General features: G+C 45.5%; 2 protein-coding genes across 3 annotated transcripts; one reads left to right on the top strand and one right to left on the bottom strand.

Annotated features, from left to right (window-relative positions):
* Window positions 1-5553: 5553 nt before the first annotated feature.
* Window positions 5554-15201, top strand: LOC120657076 (enhancer of mRNA-decapping protein 4-like). Of its 2 annotated transcripts, XM_039935328.1 has the most exons (13): window positions 5554-6406; window positions 7111-7160; window positions 7279-7435; window positions 7517-7735; window positions 9230-9358; window positions 9964-10501; window positions 10577-11478; window positions 12879-13238; window positions 13318-13437; window positions 13641-13811; window positions 13944-14102; window positions 14318-14443; window positions 14546-15105. In XM_039935328.1, exons 1-13 carry the CDS (start codon window positions 5675-5677, stop codon window positions 14852-14854), a joined length of 3972 nt encoding a protein of 1323 aa, XP_039791262.1. In that variant the 5' UTR covers window positions 5554-5674; the 3' UTR covers window positions 14855-15105. The 2 variants fall into 2 exon arrangements, with proteins under 2 accessions (XP_039791262.1, XP_039791259.1); XM_039935325.1 differs by having other exon boundaries at window positions 5580-6406; window positions 9964-11478; window positions 14546-15201.
* Window positions 15202-16420: 1219 nt separating this feature from the next.
* On the bottom strand, window positions 16421-21778 carry LOC120657077 (KH domain-containing protein At5g56140-like). The gene is made up of 7 exons (XM_039935329.1): window positions 21489-21778; window positions 20962-21047; window positions 18912-19060; window positions 17822-17926; window positions 17629-17745; window positions 17123-17266; window positions 16421-17019 (listed from the first exon to the last, which is right to left on the bottom strand). The coding sequence occupies exons 1-7, from the start codon at window positions 21596-21598 to the stop codon at window positions 16870-16872; spliced, it is 861 nt and encodes a 286-aa protein (XP_039791263.1). The 5' UTR covers window positions 21599-21778; the 3' UTR covers window positions 16421-16869.
* Window positions 21779-22126: the final 348 nt, after the last annotated feature.

Here is a 22126-nt window from a genome sequence, read left to right as displayed (position 1 = left end):
GTTGCCGTGGTGGCGAGGCCACGCACTAGGTAGGTAGCACACGGGGACACAAACAGCGGTGCAGTCCCCGGCGGCTTGCATCTTCGGACTTGGCGATTAGTGCTGACAGCCTGACACCGATCTACAGTATCTGGAAGCCTAGAAGGATATTATGCAGGAGCAGGACAAATCTGCGGGATGCAGCTTGTGAACAATGATTGTTTTTTGCGGGAAACCGTTGCTTCATTTTCTAAGGGATATACTAGTCACTGGACACTTTCTGTTCGCTTGACTACTACATGCAGTAGGAAGAAACCGCGAGTTGTGGCTGGCTTTTCCGGGAGTTATTTTTTCTGTTTTCGTAATTGTACGGTTTGTACCGTACCATGCTTGCAAATTTGCAATGCAGAGAGCAGACGGCACAGGCGCACGGCGAAAGAGTGATGCGTTCTTGACCATGACCGGAGCCCGGAGGCCGGAGCGCGCTATCGCCTATCGGAGTGTTCTGCTGCTGCGGCGTGCAGCGTGCTGCATGAGCTTGCTGTTCTCGCGCGGTACGAGGAGCTGCTGCAGGAAAGCCTGCGCCGCATGTGGATTGGGCAGTCAACCACGGCCCAAGTCACTGACCAGTTCCTTTCTTGGCACACATGCATAGCGGAGACAGTAAACCCGTACCCGTACGAGCATCAATACAGAGGGAAATGGAAGGGTAATAGGGAGGATGGATATTCCGAATCCGTTTCCGATCCGCTTCTATAAACATTAAGTCGTTGTGTTCACTTAGCTGTGACTGATGGCTGGTGCTGATTTGTTATGAGAGAATAGTTGCTGACTGGCTGGTAACTGGTGGCTGATGCTAATTTAGTATGAAATACTCATAACAGTACTGTTGGTTGGTTTTGTTTTCTCTCTCGGACCGGTAGCGGCGGTCACACACGACTCCGCTGTTCAGTTCAGGTGATGCCAGTCACGCAGAGTAGAAAGCTCACGAGCACGGTTCTACTTGCCCTGCCCCTGCGACTTGCTTGATGCCCGACGCGGAGAAGACGGGGCGGGGTGGACGCTGTGGCTGGGGAGTAGGGACGACGGTCCTGCATCGCCCACTTCCGCCGGCCACGGCCCACCAGGGTTTTAAAATCCAACCGGACCGGCCTAACCGCCGCCCTCCGGTACCGGTTTACCGGACCGGTTAGGCCGGTAACCGGTGGAAATCGGTTGAATTCAAATCCAAATTCAAATAAATTCAAAAACTCCCATGCAACCGGTTCCGACCGGTTTACCAGCCGGTTTTATCGGTTTATCGGTCGGTTTGACCGGTTTGAAATTCAAAAGCTCCCGTGCAACCGGTTTACCGGCCGGTTTGACCGGTTTACCGACCGGTAAACCGGTCGGTTTGACCGGTTTGATCGGTGGGCCTTCATGGGTAGACCTGGGCATGGGTCACCCGACCCGAACAACCCGACCCAACCCGCCCGAAAAAAACCCGACCCGACCCGACCCGAGCTACGTGGCGGGTGGGCGCGGGCCGTATTTTTTGACCCGCAACAATCAACGGGCCGGGCACGGGCCGTGATTTTTGACCCAAAACCCGACCCAACCCGAAAAACCCGACCCAAAGGCCAAAAAACCCGACCCAACCCGAAAAAAACCCGACCCGACACACCCGCGCAGGGTGCACGGGCCAACCTGACCCGACCCGGTGATAGGTACGGGTCGGGCGCGGGCCGTCCTATGCGACCCGTGACCCGACCTTGACCCGACCCGAACCCGACCCGACCCGACGTTTGCCCAGGTCTATTCATGGGCCGGCTCATTTTTTTCTTTTTCTTTTTTGATTTAACTTTAAATTCCCACAAACTATACTAAATGAATGAATTTTTGAGAAAATTTGACACCATTAGATTCATCACACCTTGAAGTATTTTTAGAATTTTTTTAGGAATTTTTCATTTTTTGAATTCAAATTTAAAATTTGAATTTTGGCCAATTGAGTACCGGCCGAAATCGGAACCGGACCGGTTTGACCTTGCGGTAACTGGACCGGTAACTGGTCAAACCGGACCGGTTCCCACCGGTTAGGTTAACCTTGCGGCCCACCGGCCACCGCGCAGCGTCCTCATCGTCGCCCTGTTACGGGCCGACCGCATCGTCCTTCGACTCGTGGTCATGGCCTCGTTTCATTGGGCCACCACCCAACTACGGTCCATAACTGTGGTTTCACGTGAGGATTATTCAGTAATTGCGACATAGCTGTTGTTACCCAAACAGAGTGGATGGTTCATTCAGAATGGCAGTGATTCATTAAAAAAACTGGCTAATCATTACTGTACTGTACTTTGCAGATGGTTAGACTGTAAGGGATGTTTAGTTCCCAAAATGTTTTCTACAGGACCCATCACATCAAATCTTCGGACACATACATGAGACATTAAATACAGTTGAAAAAATAACTAATTACACGGTCTAACTGATTAGCACGAGATGAACTTTTTAAGCCTAATTAGTTTATGATTGGGTTTATTTATCAAGTAACAACGAAATGTGCTACAGTATCAAAACTCAAACTTTTTCACCAATTAAACACACCATAAGTCTGCTAGAAGTGTTTACTGTTGCCTTTTTGCGATGCTGATGATTCGATATTGTAATCCACAAGTAAATAATATTGATATTGAACCTTTGTAGTCTCACATGTGAGAGCAGAATCCCTCCCCATACTACTTAAACAAACAAATTGTTGTCTTGTGAATAATACGCGACACCACTTGTCGAAAAAACTGCTATCCATCCAAAATGGCCACGATCAAGGTGGTTCCGCTGTCAAGTCTAGGGCTGAGTAGTCCACTGTTAACTTTCGGCTGCCATTTTTTTTTTCTTTTGCGAAACGGCTGCCATGATTTGCCATGTATTCGATACACTACTGTCCCAATGGTGGGTATTTATTTTATTTTTTTTAAAACGAACCAGGCAGAGGGTATATGTTCTTTCACCTGCGAAAATGAAAATACTCTCCCGTTTACTATCCCCAAGAAAAGAAAGCTCTGTCCCTATCAACAAGCAGCTATTTTTTTTCATCATTATTCTTTTTTCTACTCATGGTTTGTTTGTTTTGTTTTTAAAAAAGATCATATCCTGCTTTTCCAGAAAGCATATAACGTTCTCAGGTGTTTACAAATTGCTGGGAAAACCAGCTTGCCAGAGAGGACCGGTAACCTCAAAACACCACTATGACTCAGCCCTGCTGTCTCATCTTGAGATGAAACTCTACTACTCATGGTTTGGTGGCTTGGCTCTGCAAACTTTCGCATTAGGCATTACCCAATCCGACAATTATTGCTCGTCGTGAGCCACACTGTCTCGAGTGACATGATACGCAGCTGCACATGAGCGCGTCGAGGATCTTGCTTTAATGATGATGCAGCCCACGCAGTTCTACTTGCAGTGGATCTGAGAGACTGAGAGAGAAGACGTCAGATCAGCTTGCTGGAACACCTTCAAGCTTATGGTAGCCGCTAATCTGGAGAGACCCGGACAGGGACAGGAGACTTCGTCACTGCAGACTTGCTCCACCTTCGTTGACGCATGCATCTTCCGTCTTACAGGTCCAACCTGCCTCCGTCCTGCTTAATCGCACGCCTAACCGATGAAGACTGGTTTGCTTCGATCAGTCCTGATGGAGGAAAGGAAAAGCTAATTCGTCAGCCGTTCCTTTTCCTTATGAATCCTATCACGCTTGTCGTCGCTGCCGATGATGTCGCCAACACCAAACAGCCTCTCTGGGCGCTTGAGCGGGCGAATGGGGAGGCCAGAAGAAGATAAGCCAATCATATGGCCGGGGGGAAAGGGACCATCCATCAGCATGGCCACCATGCTGAAATTGGATGGGACTTTTGACTTCCGGATGAAGGCCGACCCACCGTGGCAGCTACAGAAAAACGAGCAAGGCAAGTTCCTTCTATTGTGAGGTGTGGGCCAGAGACCCGGACCTGGGACCTCTCCTTTCAGGATGCAAAAAAAACCCGATGGATCCATGGGCGGGCGCCGGGCGGCAACGTTCTTGCTGAAATGGCCGCGTCAAGATCCGGCCAGCCGCGCCTCGTGTCACCGCCGTCAGAGATAGCGCGCTTGCATCTGGATTCTGGAAGCTCGGAGTCGGAGCTGCTACTGCTACCACCAGTCACTCACACCATGAGAACCGTCGTCCTCCGCGGACGAAAGGCGAGGCGCGTCGCGATCCTTGTTCCGGAAACAAGACCAGATCAGGGAGACGCCGTTGCCCTGACCCCCTGACGGCCTGGGCCAGAACCTGGCTGCTGCTGGTGTGCGGCAGCTCGGCAGGCGAGGCCGGATCGTGTGGCGGCTTCGGGAGGCATACCGCATGCCGCGCACGTGTTGCCGTACCGCCCCACCTCGCAGCGCGCCGCCATCTGCGAGCGAGCGTCCCCCGCCGGCGCCCGAGCGGATCAACGGCCGCGGCGTGCCTGCCCTGAGCGGCCTTGCGCATCCGCACCGTCGGATGCGGCCTCGGAATAGTTGAAGGAGCGCGGAGCGCCCGCTTGATCCAAGCAATCTATTTCTTTCTCATGGGCATGGAGATCAGAAAACAATATCTACTTGGAAAGGTGACGAGGATTGCAGCTCGCGCCCTCGAGTGACCTGCTAATTCGGCGAAGGTACAAAGTGGAGCTGAGTCAATGCGACAGATTGGTACTACGTACTTTTAAAAAGACATACTGTTTGACGTCCTTTCCTTATCTCTCCAATAAAGCAAATGCTGAAGATGAATTTGTCTACCTCGTAGACTAGTATCAGAGTGACCAGTGTCATGGTGATGACACTCCTCTCATATCTCATGACACTTCTGCTCCTATTATGTCAGTAAATTTAATGCTCGTGGTACTTCCATTAAAATTGACCTTACCTTTTGTATTTTACAAACTACATAAGCATTGCGCTATGATAGTGTGCCATGTATGAAATTGTCTTGCAGTTTCTTTCAAATTTTTTTTGTCTTGCAGTGTAAATGCAGATGTAATGTATTTATTGGCTTGCCATTTCCTCAAATCACCTGCGTGAAAAAGGTTAACATTCCCTTTTCACTTCAATTTCATCACACGAGAAATTTATATTTTCCTTTTGATGCTCCATAGGTTGTTCAAACTAAATTATCCAATCATTTTGATTGATCACTTCATCATCTTACCGGTGTGAGTTAACCTTTATTTTCTTTTCATATCACCACATGAAGAAAATTGATTAACCTATTTTCTTCATAGGTGAGTTCCCTGCAAAATTTACATTTCAACGTCATTTTGTTTATTATACTACTAGAATTAGTAGGCTCAAGAGATCTAGTTTCGTTACTTCAAAGCAAGTGATTTAGACCTTGGGATCTGTTTGAAACATGAAAAATCTTCATCTACATCTACAGGTGATTCAATTCCAAATTTTGGTTCTAACTTCTAACAGTAGTTTGTACTTGTAGAATAAAACGATTTATGCATTCAGCACTAAAAAAACTGTAAGCCCGTTGTTGCTTTAAATGGACAATAGCGGGGGCAAACTCGAAAAGTCAAGCACCACCTCCACCTCGACTTGCCCTTCCACGCACCTCCGCTTCGTCCTCCCTTCACCAGTTCAGATCTACTCCACTGCCACCTCCTCTCCCTCCCTCCCTCCCTCCGAGCCGCCTCCCATGGCGTCTCCCACAGGAAACCCTAACCCTAATCCCAATCCACCATTCGAGCTGGGGAAGCTCTTCAGGCCACCGAACCCCATGCCCACCGCCACCGCCGCCCCCATCTTCCCCGGCGCCGCCGGAGGCCCGGCAGGCCCGCCGCCGCCGTCTGGCCCCTACTCCTACCCTCCGGTGACCCCGCCCTTCCACCGCGGACCCTACCTGCACTACCCGCAGGACCCCCACGCCATGCCCCGCCCCGTCGTCTCCTTCCCCATGCCAAACCCAAACCTCAACCCCAACCCGAGCGCTAACCCCAACGCCGCTGCCCCGGGCCCCAACCCCGGCGTGCGCCTCATGCAGCTGCTTGGAAACTCCGGGCCGACCCAACTCGAGACTGCCGTCTCCATGCCCCCGCCGACGTCGGAGTTCGCGCAGCCGCTCCCGGCGATGCCGTCCGCGCCACCGGCGAGGATGCTGAGCAGCACCAGCAGCAAGGTGCCCAGGGGGCGGTTGCTTGGCGGTGGGGAACGAGCGGTGCACGATATTGACTCGAGGTTGCCTGGGGAGGCGCATCCACCACAGCTGGAGGTGACACCGATCACCAAATACACGTCGGATCCGGGGCTCGTGCTGGGCAGGCAGATCGCGGTGAACCGAACGTACATCGTGTATGGGCTCAAGCTCGGGAACATCCGCGTGCTGAACATCAACACCGCCCTCCGCTCACTCCTCCGAGGCCACACACAGGTATGCACTTGTAGATTAAGAGATACATTCATTGGTAGTTTGTGTAGAAATGTTTAGATGGACTACTGGCTAGTGGGCTTTTCTGATGTATATGCATGATCCAACTGAGTTGACTTGGCTCTGTGGTGAAAACTTGAAGATAAGGGCATTGTTTTGCCATGAGATAGAATCCCATACTTATAATTTAACACATTCGATCATTCCTTTTATCCTCCGCCTTGCTCAGCTAGTCAGCTGTATGTGCTGTATAGGGTTTCACATAGGAAAAATTGTCAGTGTTTGTTTTGATTCATTATTTTTGTGCTTGATGGCACTATGAGATTGAGAAACTAACCATTAGCTGCAGATTAACAGAGAGGCTAGATATGTTTTTATTTGTGGTCAGCTTGTTGTAATAAGGCTGTAATGATTTTGTTTTATGAGAATACTTTGTCCGATAAAAAGTGCATGCTTGTTTTATTTTTCTGTCCTAGTATCTGTCACGCACTCAACTCATCCACAGAAATATTTTGTTAAAACATAGGTTATGTGGTGTGTGATATGTCTTGCAATTCTAAGCACTGAAAGAAGTATTGGTTTTGCATATCAGAGTTTATTAGTTTTGCTATACGGTTAGGTGCCCCTCTTTTTTTCTTGTGTATTCATGAATCTTTTTTAGTCAGCATGTGACTGCATTTGTTTGATATATTCTGTTTTTGCCGCAGAGGGTGACGGACATGGCTTTCTTTGCTGAGGATGTCCATCGATTGGCAAGGTACTAATACAAAATGATGGGATATTCAGTTACCACCGCACAGTATTGCATTTAGGAATTTATCTGGTTTCCATATATTTTCAGTTCAGTAGAGGCTAATTTGCTTCGGCTTCTGCAGCGCGAGCGTAGATGGGCGGATATATGTGTGGAGGATTGATGAGGGGCCTGATGAGGAAAATAAACCACAAATTACTGGAAAGATTGAAATTGCCATCCAAATTGTAGGCGATGTTGAAGCTTACCATCCAAGGATATGTTGGCACTCACATAAGCAAGTAAAGCCTTTTACATCACACTTAACCGTTGAAGTTCTTTTTGCATATGAACCTACAAAGTGACTTACACCTATCCTGCAGGAGATTCTGTTTGTTGGAATTGGAAACTGTGTGTTGAGAATAGACACAACTAAAGTGGGAAGAGGAAGAGACTTTGCCGTGGAAGAACCTGTTAAATGTCATCTCGAGAAACTTATTGATGGTGTTCGCTTAGTTGGTAAGCATGATGGCGATGTGACGGATTTGTCCATTTCTCAATGGATGAGTACCCGCTTGGCCTCAGGATCAAAGGATGGCACGGTTTGTATTAAATCATCCTACTTTTGTCATAAGATACTTCACAAAACTGCACTCTGTTGAAGTGTATCCTTAAACTTTTCAAGCACTGTATCTGTTTCAAACTCAGATGTGAATATGTAGCTCTCTGGTTCGATATGATTGGACTCTAAATGCCTCTTTTGTCTGACATGGAAATCTTCCAGACACTGACTAAAACAGTACGTTCTACCATAACATATCCTCCAATACATGATTAGTACAATAGGATTCCTGTAACATTATTTTTACTTGTTCATTTTTCGTACCTTGGTTCTATTCAGATGGAACAACTTCACTTCTACTTGGAAAGGCAGAACGCAGTACATTATTAGCAAAATTATGAAAACACTATCATTTTGTTTTTGAAATGTAACTCAGTAACTGTGGACACACGCCCTCGGTACACCAGAAAATGAACTTTGAAGAAAACAGCCTGGTGCTATCAGGTTATTGCATGGTTTTTAAGGCGTCGCCTAGGCGTCCTGGCGCTAATTTTTTCTGGGCGTCGGGGTCGCCACGACTGGAACACATATGGCGTCCGCCTTGGCCGATTTGGTGTCCAGGCGTCGCCTTTTAGGTCCTGGCGGACGCTTCAGTCGTCAATCGGCTGCGCGCGGGAGCGGACGCGGGGCCTGCGCGGGAACAGAGATGCCTGCGCGGGAAGGAAAGCCGCGCGCGAGAGGGATTCTGCGCGGGAAGGAAAGCCGCGCGCGAGAGGGATTCGCGCCCTTCCGCAGTAGGCGCAGATAGAAACAGCAGCAGAGAGAGAAAGAGAGCGAGCGCGCGGAGAGAGACCCGGCGAAGAACAGCGGGGAGAGAGAGCGGAGAGAGAGAGAGCCGGTGGCTTGCAGATGTGACGGACTGTGAGGATGATCCAAATGAGGAAAATGGTGCTCAAGACATGGAGGCAGACAACATTCCGGGAGAGTTTGATGATGACTATTGAGAGAGATCTCACATTTTCTATTTTGCTATCTATATATGATGTGCACTAGCACTATTAGCAGTTAGCAGTTTAGCACTACTAGTGCTGCCATATTATGCCATTAGAGGCTAATTTGTCACTATGAAACATTTCATGTTTGCTGTATTTCTATTTTATGCTGTGCCCTAGTAATTTAGTAGCTCTAAGACGCTAATTATTGTGGAATTGCATGCTAAGTATTGGCAATGTTAAGGTACTATTTGCTTCTGAATTTTGGTGCCATTATTTATTTTGATTGTCGTATGGCGTCGCCTAGGCGTCCAGGCGGGGGTAGCTCGCCGTGCCTCGCCTTACCGCCTTAAAAACCATGATTGGTAGCAATTCACTGGAAACAGTGCCAGCTGCTGGCTTATATCATTAACAAATTAACAAATCTGTAAACAATTTTATGTTCAGTGGTCAAAATTTTCCTTTTGAGGAACAATGTTATCAAGAGAAGTGGAATGCATCAGACCTGGCCCTGTTATGATGTGTATTGTTTCTGTTTGCAGGTAAAGATCTGGGATGATCGCAAACCAGTTCCTTTGTCAATTCTGAAGCCACATGATGGCCAAGCTGTTTACTCAGTTGCTTTCCTTACAGCACCTGAGCGGCCAAATCATATAAATCTAATTACAGCGGTACGTAGTCATATGTTGTTTGTGAGTGGTTGAACGGCCAGGCCACCAAAGTTCAAGTCCTCGTTGAGGCAAATTTGGGAGTCCTTTATCGTTTTTCATATAAAAGCTAAATAGTAGGATGGTCTAGTTTTTCTTTTTTTTTTGTAGATTTGTTCATCTTTATTCTGGTCGCTTATTCTTTTAAGCTTGTGATCTTTTGTGTCTTGTAAACTTCTTTTTTTTTTCTGGCACGCTATGTTGAGCCAACATTATTCACCCAATCCATATAGACATCTGGCAACCAAAGATACCAAGTCGTATTTCTTGTTTCGATTAAAAGGTTGCCTCGTAGCAGTGCCGTACTTAATTCAAATAAAAATAAACCCCGAATGGGTAGTAGCTGCCTAAAATTACTATAAACCTAAGACTGCTCAGTGTTGTATAATCTATGAAATTCTTGGCACATTGGAGAAAGTGTTTATCCTTGGTGTTCCTTTTTAGTTAAGGCAAACCATTGTTGCAATTATGCTCTTGAAATATTCGATGAAAAAAAAGCTTTTTCTGTGTGTGTTTTAAGGAGATGTCTTCACTATACATTACATGCTACTCTTTTGTTGATGGCGCAGGGCCCTCTGAACCGAGAAATTAAAATTTGGGCTTCTACTAATGAAGATGGTTGGTTGTTGCCAAGCGATTCTGAGAGTTGGAACTGTACTCAGACCTTGGAACTAGTTAGTTCTCTGGAGCCTAGAGTGGAGGAGGCATTTTTCAACCAGGTCGCAGTGCTGCCTCAAGCGAGCCTGATTTTGCTTGCAAATGCTAAAAAGAATGCTATTTATGCTGTACATGTTGAGTATGGCCCAGATCCTGCCTCTACTCGCTTGGACTATATAGCAGATTTCACAGTTGCAATGCCTATTTTAAGCCTCACTGGGACACATGATAGCCAAACTGATGGTGAACAAGTTGTTCAAGTCTATTGTGTCCAAACAATGGCCATTCAGCAATACGGATTAGAGTTATCACTCTGCTCGCCTCCTACAGCTGATACTACTGGGTTTGGAAGAGATCCAGCTATTTCCCGTGTTTATGATGCACCTCCAGAAGTGGCAGGAACAGAGTCGTCTACAACTAGTAAACCACCGGCTGTTGACCAGTCTGCAGGTAACGCAGCTACCTATTCTCCTATAGTTGCTTCAGTTAATTCAGAAGTAGTTATTTCTTGTTATTTATCGGCAGAGTTTGATCCGAAACCATCAGCTCCGCCGCTTGCATACTCAGAAGGTGATGGTTCTGTGCATCTCCCATCTGCACTTCTTGCATCAAAGATGGAGGTTCCAGGATCAGGATCAGGAGCAGCACCTGGAACTCGTGATATAGATCAATCAGCTTTTGACTATACAACAAACAGGAACATGGAGCGTGATGCTTTGAAAAGGCAAGATACACCCATGCCCATGAGAAAGGATGTCTTAGTAAAGGGTGAGCTAAGAGATGGTCACAGTGATATTGCAATGCTTCCAAATCCCCGTTTGATGTTTCAGGTTGGAGGGAATGCTACACACTTGGTTACTCCATCTGAAATTATATCAGGCACTCTCTCATCTACTGAAAACAATGATGCCTCTCAATCTGATGGAGGAAAAATTCAAGATGTTTCCAGCAGAAGCTCTCGGATTGCAGAAGTGGAACCAAAACATATTGATGAGAGTAAGCCAGATCAAAATTCAGGACTTGAAACTGTCAAGGAATCTCAGATTGTTTGTGAGAATATGGAGAAAACTCGTTCCTTGGAGCAAACTGTTGAAATGATCAGTGAGCGCTCAGTGACAACTGACAAGTACAGTGTGGAAGAATCAGAACTGCCATCTGATAAGCCAGACCATACGGGCGTTGCTGATGAAAATGTCATAAAAAGGTCTGTGGAAATGCCTGAGAAAAGTGATTACTCCTCTGCTTCTAGGGAGCAATCATCTTCGTATACAAAGGAGGAGAAAGTTTTACACCCTCAAACATCTGGTCAGCCATCTCCTCCTGTTAGTGCTTTCAACTCAACTGAGTCACATGAGCCTTTGAGCTCCGCATATCCTCCTATCAGCTCCTTCCCAGAAGTTGCTGCCACACAAGGGATGCTACAACAGGTGATCACCTTAAGTCTTTAATCATACATGTGCTATGCATTTCCCTTAGTAAAACACACATTATCTGTTTGTTACAATTTCATCTGTTTCACAGTACACATATTGCTAGACAGTGTGATGTCGTTACATTTATTGTAGTTGCATCTTTTGATTTGTCAAGGTAGGCTCATGCATATTTCTTACAGAAGAAACATGATTCTGTTTATGTTCGCGAAGCCTTAATTTTTTTTGTAGACCTACATTGCCAATTTCAGAAGTTTATCCTAGACCTTACTCAGCCTTGCTGAGATGATGGCATTTATAAATGTTTTGACACGCCATCCTGGCTTCCGTACAATTTGCAAATAAATAAATTTCAGTATGGTGAGCCCTGAATTGCCCTAATCCTATACAAGTACATTGAAATTGTATGAATACATGCTTGTGTGAGCAGCCTTTTGCTAGAGCAACAGCTTATTGATAACCATTGTATAAATTCTAAAAAGGATCAAGGATTTCTCTTAGTGAAGTAGATAGTATCCTGTACTTTTATTGTTCTGGTATAAGGATGCCATGCATTAGCTTGAGCCAATACCTTATGCATCTTAATTGACCTTATGTAGCAAAACAAGACAAACAAGTGAGCCTATGATTTTGTCTTGTTTTCATGCCCAAGAGAAATGCTGGGTGATCTTGGGCATTATACCTAAGGTGTAGATGGCCATAGGTTCCCTGGCTTAGTTTTATTTTCATGATAAGGGATAACCTTAATCAAGCTCAACTAAGTATAAAATGAATGTGTAGCTAAATCTAGTTTCTCAATCAGCACCGTGTTAGAGTTTTTCTCCCTGTTGGTTTTGTTCAGCTTGACCAAGGTTTTGCTGTCTACTAATGGATTATATTTGCACCTGGTCGTTTTCTCTTGATCCTGTCCTAAATTGCATTACTGGCCACCTTTATTAAAATGGTTCACTTCAGATTAATTGAAGCATTGCACAGCTGGATGCATTGAAAAGCAGAGATTTTCTTGTTTGCTTATATGTAGTTCCATGGAATCATGTGTGTTTTGGGCTATTCTATCCATAAGCCAATCTTGAACCCTGAGCTAGACTTGATTCAGTATATATTTAACTTTTTTTGTAAGCTTACAAAACTAGCAAAATATTTTCTTGTTTTTAGGAAGAAAGAATTTAGAATTTTACTTGTGATGTCACTTGTGTGATGTCACTTGGTTAATTTTGTAACAGGCTATCTTTTCCAGGAGTACCGATGGACTCGAAAGTTCCCAGTTAACATGGTTTTCTGTTTCACATAAATGTTACATTGCTTTTTTAATTACCAAGTGTGTAAATGTTACGATGTGATAACACTATATGATCATATTTTTTTTTGTTTATTTACTGTGCTTGTATGTCTTCCAGCTCATAGGGATGCAGAAGGACATGGAAAAGCAGTTGAGTACTATGATTCCTGCCTCAATGGCAAAGGAAAGCAAAAAACTCGAGACATCATTAGGGCGCAGCATGGAGAAATCTATCAAGGCTCACATTGATGCCTTTTGGGTTCGTCTCCAGGAGGAAAACACTAAGCGTGAAAAGGCTGACAGAGAGCGAATGCAGCAGTTGGTTACTCTCATTACAAACTCGATAAATAAGGACATTCCTGCTAATCTGGAGAAGTCACTTAAGAAAGAAATCTCGTCACTTGGGCCTGTTGTTGCTCGAGCAATTACACCTATTATTGAGAAGTGCCTAGCCTCTGTGGTTTCTGATTCAATTCAGGTTAGTTAATTTCCTGCTGTATTGTTATGTTGATTGTTGAAGTTGGTCATGCTTCTTCTCATTGGTCATTTGATTCTAGAAAGGGGTGGGTGACAAGGTGTGCAATCAGCTGGATAAATCTATTAGTGGAAAACTTGAAGCTACACTTGCCAGGCAAATCCAAATGCAGTTCCATACATCTGTAAAACAGGCTCTTCAGGTATGGATCCTTGTTGGTTTCCTTTTATAAATGATTGTCAAGCAGCACATTATTCCTCATCTAACATGGCAGGCCCGATCTGTTTGCTAGACATAACATCTTTGCAGATTGGTTCAGGTTCAGGAGATATGATATTTGATGTTAAATGCCTTTTGTTTTAGCTATGCTACATTTACTGATTGGTTATAAATCAATGCATGCAGGATGCTTTGCGCACTAGCTTTGAATCATTGCTTGTTCCAGCATTTGAACAATCATGCAAGACAATGTTTGAGCAAGTAGACGGTGCATTTCAGAAAGGAATGTCTGAGCACACAGTTGCTATTCAGCAGCAAGTTGAGGCAGCACATACTCCATTAGCGTTAACATTAAAGGTGTGTTTTGACACTGCTTTTGGTATACTTGCATATCAAATAACGTGTAACAAGAAGTTGGATACTCATTTCTTCCCATCCATCTACTAAGAAAATTTTGCTATATTTTGATTTTTTTTTTCAATCTCCCAGGAGACCATCAATTCTGCATCATCAATCACCCAGAGTTTTTCGTCAGAGTTACTTGATGGCCAGCGCAAGCTATTGGCACTTGTTGCTTCTGGGAACGCCAAGGCACATAATACCAATTCGTTGCACCCCATTAATGGTCCTATGGGTGGCCCCCAAGAGGTGGATGCAGACAATTTTTCTCTTTCAGTAACACTGCTGATTACAATTTGTTTATCCTATTTCATTTCACAATTTGTTTAGGTTGTGGTAATGATATTCTTATTGTTCTGTGAATAATGAAGATATGAAGAATGAAATAGCAAACATACATATAAATCCTTACCTGCCAATAGCAAACATACATATAAATCCTTACCTGCCTTGCTCCCTGACAGGTTGAGGCTCCGTTGGATCCGATGAAAGAGCTGGGCAGGCTGATATCTGAACGCAAGTTTGACGAGGCATTTACAATGGCCCTACAAAGGAGTGATGTTTCCATAGTGTCGTGGCTATGCTCTCAGGTATCTTCCTCCCACTGAGTTGATCAGCCAAGATCCACCCTACTTGATCCTTATTAGGACAACCTTGTTTTGGCTTTTTGATAGTTATACCCTCTTGCACAGGTTGATTTGCGTGCATTATTGGCAATGGTCCCAGTACCACTTAATCAGGGGGTTCTCCTGGCCCTATTGCAGCAGCTAGCAGTTGACATAAACAATGAGACATCACGTAAAGTTCAATGGATGACAGATGTTGCCATGGCAATCAATCCAGCAGACCCGATGATTGCCGTGCATGTGCGACCCATCTTTGAGCAAGTCTACAGCCAGTTGGTCCACCAGCGGGCACTCCCCACCACGAGCGCATCAGATGGCACCAGCATCCGCGTGATAATGCATGTAATTAACTCGGTTCTGCTTAGCTATAAGTGATACTGTCCATTGGTGGCTGTACAACTGTGGGAAATAGGCCTATTCTATCTTTGTATAGAGAAATTTTGAAACGGAAAGGGAAGCCGCAGCCCACGGATTGATGCTGTGACAATGTAGCCGAGGACACTTGCAAGACGGTGGAGCTTTCCTCCCCGGGTGTAAACTAGGCTTGAGTCACTCTTGAAATTGCACTATTGTAGTATTTCGGTGTCCTCGAATTGTCTAGATCATGTTCCTTCGTCACGTGGTCAGTCGAAGTCCCTGTATCCGGATAGTATTCCGTAGCAGGGTGCTTGTGGTGGTTGATTCCCACAAAATTTTGGAAGTTAATGGAGAATTGTTTTTTTTTTGAAAAGAACGGCAGGAGTACTGCCAAATCATATAAGAAGGAATGGAGAATCATAGTGGTGCTTTTGGTGGGTTTAATTTCCTTGTTCTGACCTTCCGCGGGGCCTTTCTTTCTCCTGAACTCTCTGGTCTCTCTGTTTGAGAGCGGCGAAAGCAAGCCCGCCGGCGGTCTTCTTCACCTCTGATGGCCCTTTGGGCTTCGTGAGGTGGTGGAGACCACTGTGCTCCTCTCCATCGGGGGTGGTACTCCAGTCCTAGGGTTAGGGTTATGTTTCCGGCGGCGGCGGCGGCGGCGTCAAGGAATAAGGTCCTCTCGAGCTCTCCCTCGCCTCGCCGGTGCTCCACTCCGGTGCCGGCGGTGAGCTCGTGGAGGAGGGTCTCCCCGCGTGGAGTCCCTGTACAGGAGTCTGTCGGCGGCGGCTTGTTGTCCTCGAGGGGCGATGGGGGCGCCGGCTTTCTAGTTTGAAGGTACGGTGGTGGCTGCTGGTTTTGCGGAAGACGGGTAGTTAGATCGAGCTCGAGGTTCTCACGGTGGCGGTCGTCATTGGCGGCGAGGTTTGATCCGAGATCGAGGGTGCTCGAGGTGCGGCCCCGGCCGACGAGCTTCTCGGCGTCAGCCTCATCTCGTTCCTAGGAACGAATGTCTACTGCGGCTTCTGTCAAAGCGCTTGCACGACGGTGCTCCCTCCGATCTGGGCGGCGGTGGCCGGAGCCGGCGATCCCTGTTGGTGGGGATTTCTGGAGCTCTCGGTGCACAGGGGTCTGGGGACCTGAATGTAATTTCTTTTTTGTTGAGGCCCTTTGTGCAAAATGGGTGGTACAACTATCTCCTGTATCCTTGTATGGTGTACCTGTTGTCTTGGTCTTTGTACGTCTTCCTTAATGTTTAATACAGGTATGCTTTGATCAAAAAAAAAATTCCTTGCTCTGTTTTGCTCGCGGAGACTGACGGTCATGGGCTGAGCATCCACCAAGTCACCGAGGCCAGACCACATATCCAGACGTAAGTAGGCAAGCTACGGACGAAGGCTGCGTGCAGTGCCCCATGGATGGGCTGTGCAAACTAGCGAGCGTCATTTGGGATCGGAATTAAAACATGAAGATATTACCGGGAACAGTGGTATGATGAATAAGGCGTCCGAATATTAAAACTGATATCGTCACAGCTGCCTTGATTATTCCGGATCAGCAAAGCAGAATCCAAATTAACGATGGAGATAGTAACAAATAAGAATTCTGAACAAATTTCACAAGCCAACGTCAACATGCTTATCTCGCACTGAGTGCACACGGGTTACAGCGTCACATCAATCCCAAACAGCATCCTTAAATCAGTCTTCGAAAGACAAATAAATACAAGCACGGTCAGAGCTTTTCAGAGCTCCATTCACCAGTTCACAGCTCCAAATGAGCAGTACACAAACCACATCGCTACAAAACCCTGCACAACCCAATGAATAGCGCATCAACACCCTATGTCGCCATAACCAAAGCTCCCCGGTAGCAGGAAATACAACTCCAGATATATGTATTTATCAGGTACGGGCCGCCCGATGCTGGTGGCGCGAGACGTATTGGGCCGATAGCCAGCAAGGCAACCCCATATTCGTACTCAGGATTGGTCTCGGAACAGATGATTTGGTTACCCCTTCATGATATTTGCACCTTTAACCCCTCGTCTTGGCTCTCTTCATTCCAAGGCTGTTGTGGAAAGGGGAAGCCGAACCGGACCTCTGCATTCCTTCTTCGCGGAGGGTGCCATTGAGCATCGCAAGCTCCCGCAGCTGTTGCTTCTTGAAGAAGTCCTGGGATTCATCCTGCGAAGGAACAAACAAGAATTATTAACATTGGTTCTTCAAGATGACTAAAAGAGAACTGATTTATAAGAGTTTAAAAAGGATAAAGGTGATGATGGCATACCACAGGCTTCAGCAGATCTTCAAGGATCTCACGGGCTTGCATCAGGCGTGCATCAATAATTTCCACAGGCAGCTCTGCCTCAACCAATATATGAAGGGGTTCATTCAGATGTTCATATCCTGGTTTCCCTCGCATCATCTCCTCCTGCAAAACAATAGTATAAGGGACCTCAGTTCCATAACACAAAACAAACAGATGTACACATGCATAAAGGTATCTAGGATGCTTAAGGATTGATGATCATGTTTGGTTCAAGTTCCAGCCAGGAAGTGGATTTTGAAGAACCACCAGGTGGTATGGGTTTTCATGCCAATACATAAACTGGAAGATACATAAAAGGAAACCATTTTAAATATCAAAGAATTAAACAGCCATTGTTCCCAAGCTAGTTAGCAGGGTTGGTCTGGATTTGAATGGCATAACTCAAGTTTATAACAATATATATACTCCAAATTTCCAAGTCCATCTATTTACCAAGATTAAGAGGCACTGATCTGGATATTTACCCGAGCTGGATCTTTAATGCTGCCCCGGCCCCTTATTAGCACGCGGCAGTCTGTATTTGCCTCCACTCGCTTCAAGGAATTTCCTCTAGGACCAAGGATGCGACCAACAAAATTGTACTATGAAAATAAACATAGAATAATGATGAGGATATAGCAACTCAAGAGTATACATCTAAAGCAATAGCATACTTACTGTTGGATATTTGTCTACAGGTATATCAACCTTCATTGTTTTCTTGACAATCAGTCCAGAGGAGCTGCCTTGGGAACCTCCAAGCCAGCTATAAGCTGGTGAACTCTGCAATGGTCACAAACTGATTATGTTAGAAGTTCATAACCTCTCTCTTCACTCAAAAAGCAATGAAAATGAGACAAAGATGGCAGCTAATGTAGTAAGTGTAAAGCAACAGAATTGAAGCCAAAGTAAAAACCATTGTGAGAGGCGTACAGTTCATAAGGGTCCATACATTTATAGGATTATGCTGAAAAGTGAGGATACATCTATTCTTGAGTACATGGGTTCTATTTTAGCTGTCATGTTATTAAGGTAAGGTTCAAAAGATAGCAGCGACATACTCCATCTGTTCCAAAATGGAGGACTAATTGTCCCAAGTCAAACTTCTCTAACTTGACCAAGCTTACATGAAAATATGTCAACATTTATAATTCAAAATAAATGTACTGACGAAATATATTTCAAGGTGGATTTAATGAAACTAATTTGCATGTTGTAGATGCTGCATTTTTATAAAAACTCGGTCAAAGTTCAGAGAAATTTGACTTAAAACAAAAAGAATGACCTGCCTTTTGGAATGGAGGGAGTATTTATTGACCAACAGGCATAGCTCTGCTGGAATTCCCTTGATACCCATATTATATACCAATAATCTAAATATGATTTCAAGCACAGCTAACAGCATGGAAACACATAATGGCTAGCAATCTGGTTAGACCAATCAGCAGATTCTGATGTCAGGATGGCCACTGACAAAAAATAAATATGGCCAGATTTTTCAATATATGGAGCCAAATCGTTTAAATTAGTGTCAGCGCGTTATCCAAACTCCATCTTATAGAATATAGAAAAAGAATTTAATGGCATCTTGAAACCCACTGCCTGAAAGGGATTAGTATAGTTAGCGAGTTAGCAAAAGGGTCAAGCAGTACGAAGAATGTAAGCATTCAAGGTTAAGTCAAATCAGTTAGAGAAAACCTGATCTAAGCTTTCAAAATGGTAAATTAGGCATGAAGAGTAAGTCATGTTAAATGGTCAGTATCCATACTTCTGATTGAAACGCTGATGTCCACCCGTTCATGTCAGTAGCTGCTCCATTTGAATATAATCCTCCCGTTGTTAGTGGACTACCATGTTCAAGGCCACTTTGATTTAAAAGGGACGCATTCTCCAATAGTGTGGAAACACGTAAAATTTCTGCTCCAACATTGCAATTGCAAGCACAAGATGTAGAAAAGTTAGCAGTTAGAATTAGTGATCAGTAAATGAAGTTAGATTAGTGATTAGTAAATGCAGTTAGATTAGTGATTAGTAAATGCATATAACCTGGCATTGTTAGTGTTAAATCACTAAACTGAAAAGAGCTTCTTTCTCTCTTTACAAAGACAAATTGCGAACTCATAACCGAGTCAAATTGTCTTATCTAAAATGTTGATGTTGACAAATATGCAACTAATATGGCAATCTGTCAGCACCAAAAGAAAAGGCAGAAGGAAAACTTACGACAAAAACTCATCGAAAACAAAACAAGCAGATATGAAAAGCACATAAACAAAAACACAGCCAAATAAGAGTTTGTATAGTATAAATAATCTGCCTCATTCATGAGAGATCAGTTTCTCAGGCTCACTCTCTGCAGAACATCCTGCTCATATATTGTTTCTACTGAGCAGAAATAAAGGGGTGTACTTCTATCTATCAAAATCACACAAACCGTCAGATCGATGCGGGCTAAATATGCTAATCAGAAGCATGTATGTTATTTGTCTCAGTAGGCACAATAACAACTGCTAATTATTGCACCATCTAGACTAGCCCGAAATGCATGTCCCGTACATTCATATGTTAAAAATCAAATCGCGATTCTACCAAATTATGCTTATCTTCCATTGATCATATTCTAGCATGATTGCAAACATTCACTACTGTGTACCCATGCTGAAAGCTCCCATACAATGTGGAAACTGGGAAAGGAAATTTCTAGGTAGCTTAACCCTTGCTTATTTTGTAAGGAGGATTCAAAGCAGAGGCGGAGCTGGCTGGCCTTGTGACTAGGGACACTCAATGGGTTTACTTCATGACTGGGCTCGATCACGTATTCACTTCAAAAAGAGATTGAAGTCATGACTAGATTTGCTTATTTTCTTGGTAAAGCTGGTATTCCCAGTTAATCACTTTGGATAGTTGGTTTAGTTAAGCTTTCTAATAAAGCCGGGCAGAGGCCTTTGATCCAAAAAGTCAAAGGCACAACTGTGTCAAGACTAGGGCCATGGTCTTGGTGGCCCTAGTTGGAAATACACCACTGATTTGAATCCAGGACCTCAAGGACACAAGTGAAGAGACTCTACCACAGCACCAGGGCCACCCTTCAAATTTTCATTACCGTACAGAAATAAAATAATCTACTACAAGAAAGAAAAAGGAAATCAAGATCATCTCAAGAAATGCTATAGACACTCTCAAAGGCACTACGGTGTGGTTTCATTGCTGTAGGCTCCTGGGTGAACTTGCCATAGGAACTTATGGCAACAAATGGCAACAACAGAGAAACGAAAGGTCCTAAATTACCCCTAAATAGCACAGGCCTTGACAGAAAACAAAACAAATTCAGACAGATTAAGCAGCATCTCCCGAAGGCGTCTTATAATAACAATTCTTTAAAGCACACTATATGAATTCTTTTTTAATAGGATCAACGGTAAGCTTAACTCAGAATGCATAGACCAATGTTACCAGAACCATTGCCTTGGGGTCGATTTACAATAACTCAATAAGGCAATCATTTAAAACATTCAGGCCAATTCTGAAGTGATAAAGGAAAAAAGTTGCAAGGTAGCAAAGGTGCAGGAGGGGGTGATTCACACAATGGCCACTAAATATTGTTACTGTAAGGACTAGGGATTAGCTAAGTTCCAAGCAACAATAACTGATTTTGTGATAAATCTAGCTAAAAGAAGCAAATAATGAGGTGGAGGATCAACACAAGGATCAATAGTCAAAGATTCCTACATCATGACAGAATTCTGGATGCGTGGCAGCAGTGGAAATGCATCCAGCTCGCATCGCTGTTGAAATGACATGATGGCATGAGATCTGACCTTGATTTAGCAGCCGTACACTATGCGGGATCACTGGGATGAAGGGGCCAAGCTTGTGCCTCTCCGCGAGCAATTCAGCAAGGTACCTACAGAAAGATCGCAACATACCCATCAGACATCATTCATCCCGGGTGGTACAGCATGCCAGCCTTACAAACATAAAATTTAGTAAAAACAGAATAGCATGAAAATCCAGAGAAATCCCGCCGACATACACATGGAAGAGGACCGTAACTGGATCACAAACTCAAGCAAGTAAACACTGAGCTTTAGTTCAAAAAAATCGAGTAAAAGTACGGCGAGAAGCAACTTTGACAAAAAACCGGAGATCTCAACGTGGCGAATCAGATCCGGTGACGAAAGGCCATAAACCTCGTCATCGTACTACACCTGATTCAAACCGTAAAAAACCTCCGATGATCCCCAGGACACACAAAAATCGCCACCCAATCATGTCCTCCCGGGAACGATCGGAGCCGACACGAAGCAGGAAAGCGGGTGGGGGCCAAGTGCGCTGCCTAGCTTACTTCTCCTGCTCGGCGACGGCGGCGGAGGGAGACCGGAGTCCGCCGATGCGTGGGGAGTGCGGGGTGGTGGACGGGGAGGGCGAGTAGGCCATGTACCGCCCCGACGACATCTCTCCTGCTGCAGCTGCCGCCGCCGCTGCCTTGCCTCCCTCGACGAGATCTCGGCGGCGCGGCGCGGGACTGTCGAGGCGTCGGGGCGCACGCCGGCTTGAGCTGGCCTGGCAGGCGGCGGCGGCGGCTGGGAGGGAGGGGAGGAGAGGGGGGGAGCGGGAGGGCGTGGGGAGGAGGGCTTTTATGGGTCCGCGCGCGTCCGCCCCCGGGGGAGTAGTGGTAGGCGCGCCGCGCCGCGGTAACTAGTGAGGCGAGTGAGTGAATAGTGGCCGGCGCGTGGGAGGCGAGGCGAGCGTGGACGGAGGTTGCGGGCGGCGCCCGGTCTCCCGGTGGTGGTTGGTAAATTTGCCGGGAGACTCGGGGAGGGAGGAGGGTGGGACTGGGAAGCTCATCAGGTACGGATCGGACGACGTGGCGCCGCGTCCGGGCCGTCGGATCGGCATCCTACGGCCTCGGGTCGAGCACGCCAGTGTAATAGTAATCTCTATGTCCGGTTAATTACGGCGATCGCTAAATATTCTCCGATC

This window comes from Panicum virgatum, chromosome 1N (genome assembly GCF_016808335.1).
Source record: "Panicum virgatum strain AP13 chromosome 1N, P.virgatum_v5, whole genome shotgun sequence".
NCBI lineage: Eukaryota > Viridiplantae > Streptophyta > Magnoliopsida > Poales > Poaceae > Panicum > Panicum virgatum.
The sequence above is the reverse complement of the archived record's forward strand: the minus strand, read 5'-3'. Positions and strand labels throughout refer to the sequence as shown.

Coding starts and splice junctions, on each gene's coding strand:
- LOC120657077 (XM_039935329.1), bottom strand. CDS start 21,598: ATGTCGTCGGGGCGGTACATGGCCTACTCGCCCTCCCCGTCCACCACC. Junction 17,927..18,911: donor CATCAGCGTTTCAATCAGAA/GTATGGATACTG, acceptor TGACCATTGCAG/AGTTCACCAGCTTATAGCTG. Junction 17,746..17,821: donor CTGTAGACAAATATCCAACA/GTAAGTATGCTA, acceptor TTATTTTCATAG/TACAATTTTGTTGGTCGCAT.
- LOC120657076 (XM_039935325.1), top strand. CDS start 5,675: ATGGCGTCTCCCACAGGAAACCCTAACCCTAATCCCAATCCACCATTC. Junction 13,239..13,317: donor TGGTTTCTGATTCAATTCAG/GTTAGTTAATTT, acceptor ATTTGATTCTAG/AAAGGGGTGGGTGACAAGGT. Junction 14,103..14,317: donor CTATGGGTGGCCCCCAAGAG/GTGGATGCAGAC, acceptor GCTCCCTGACAG/GTTGAGGCTCCGTTGGATCC.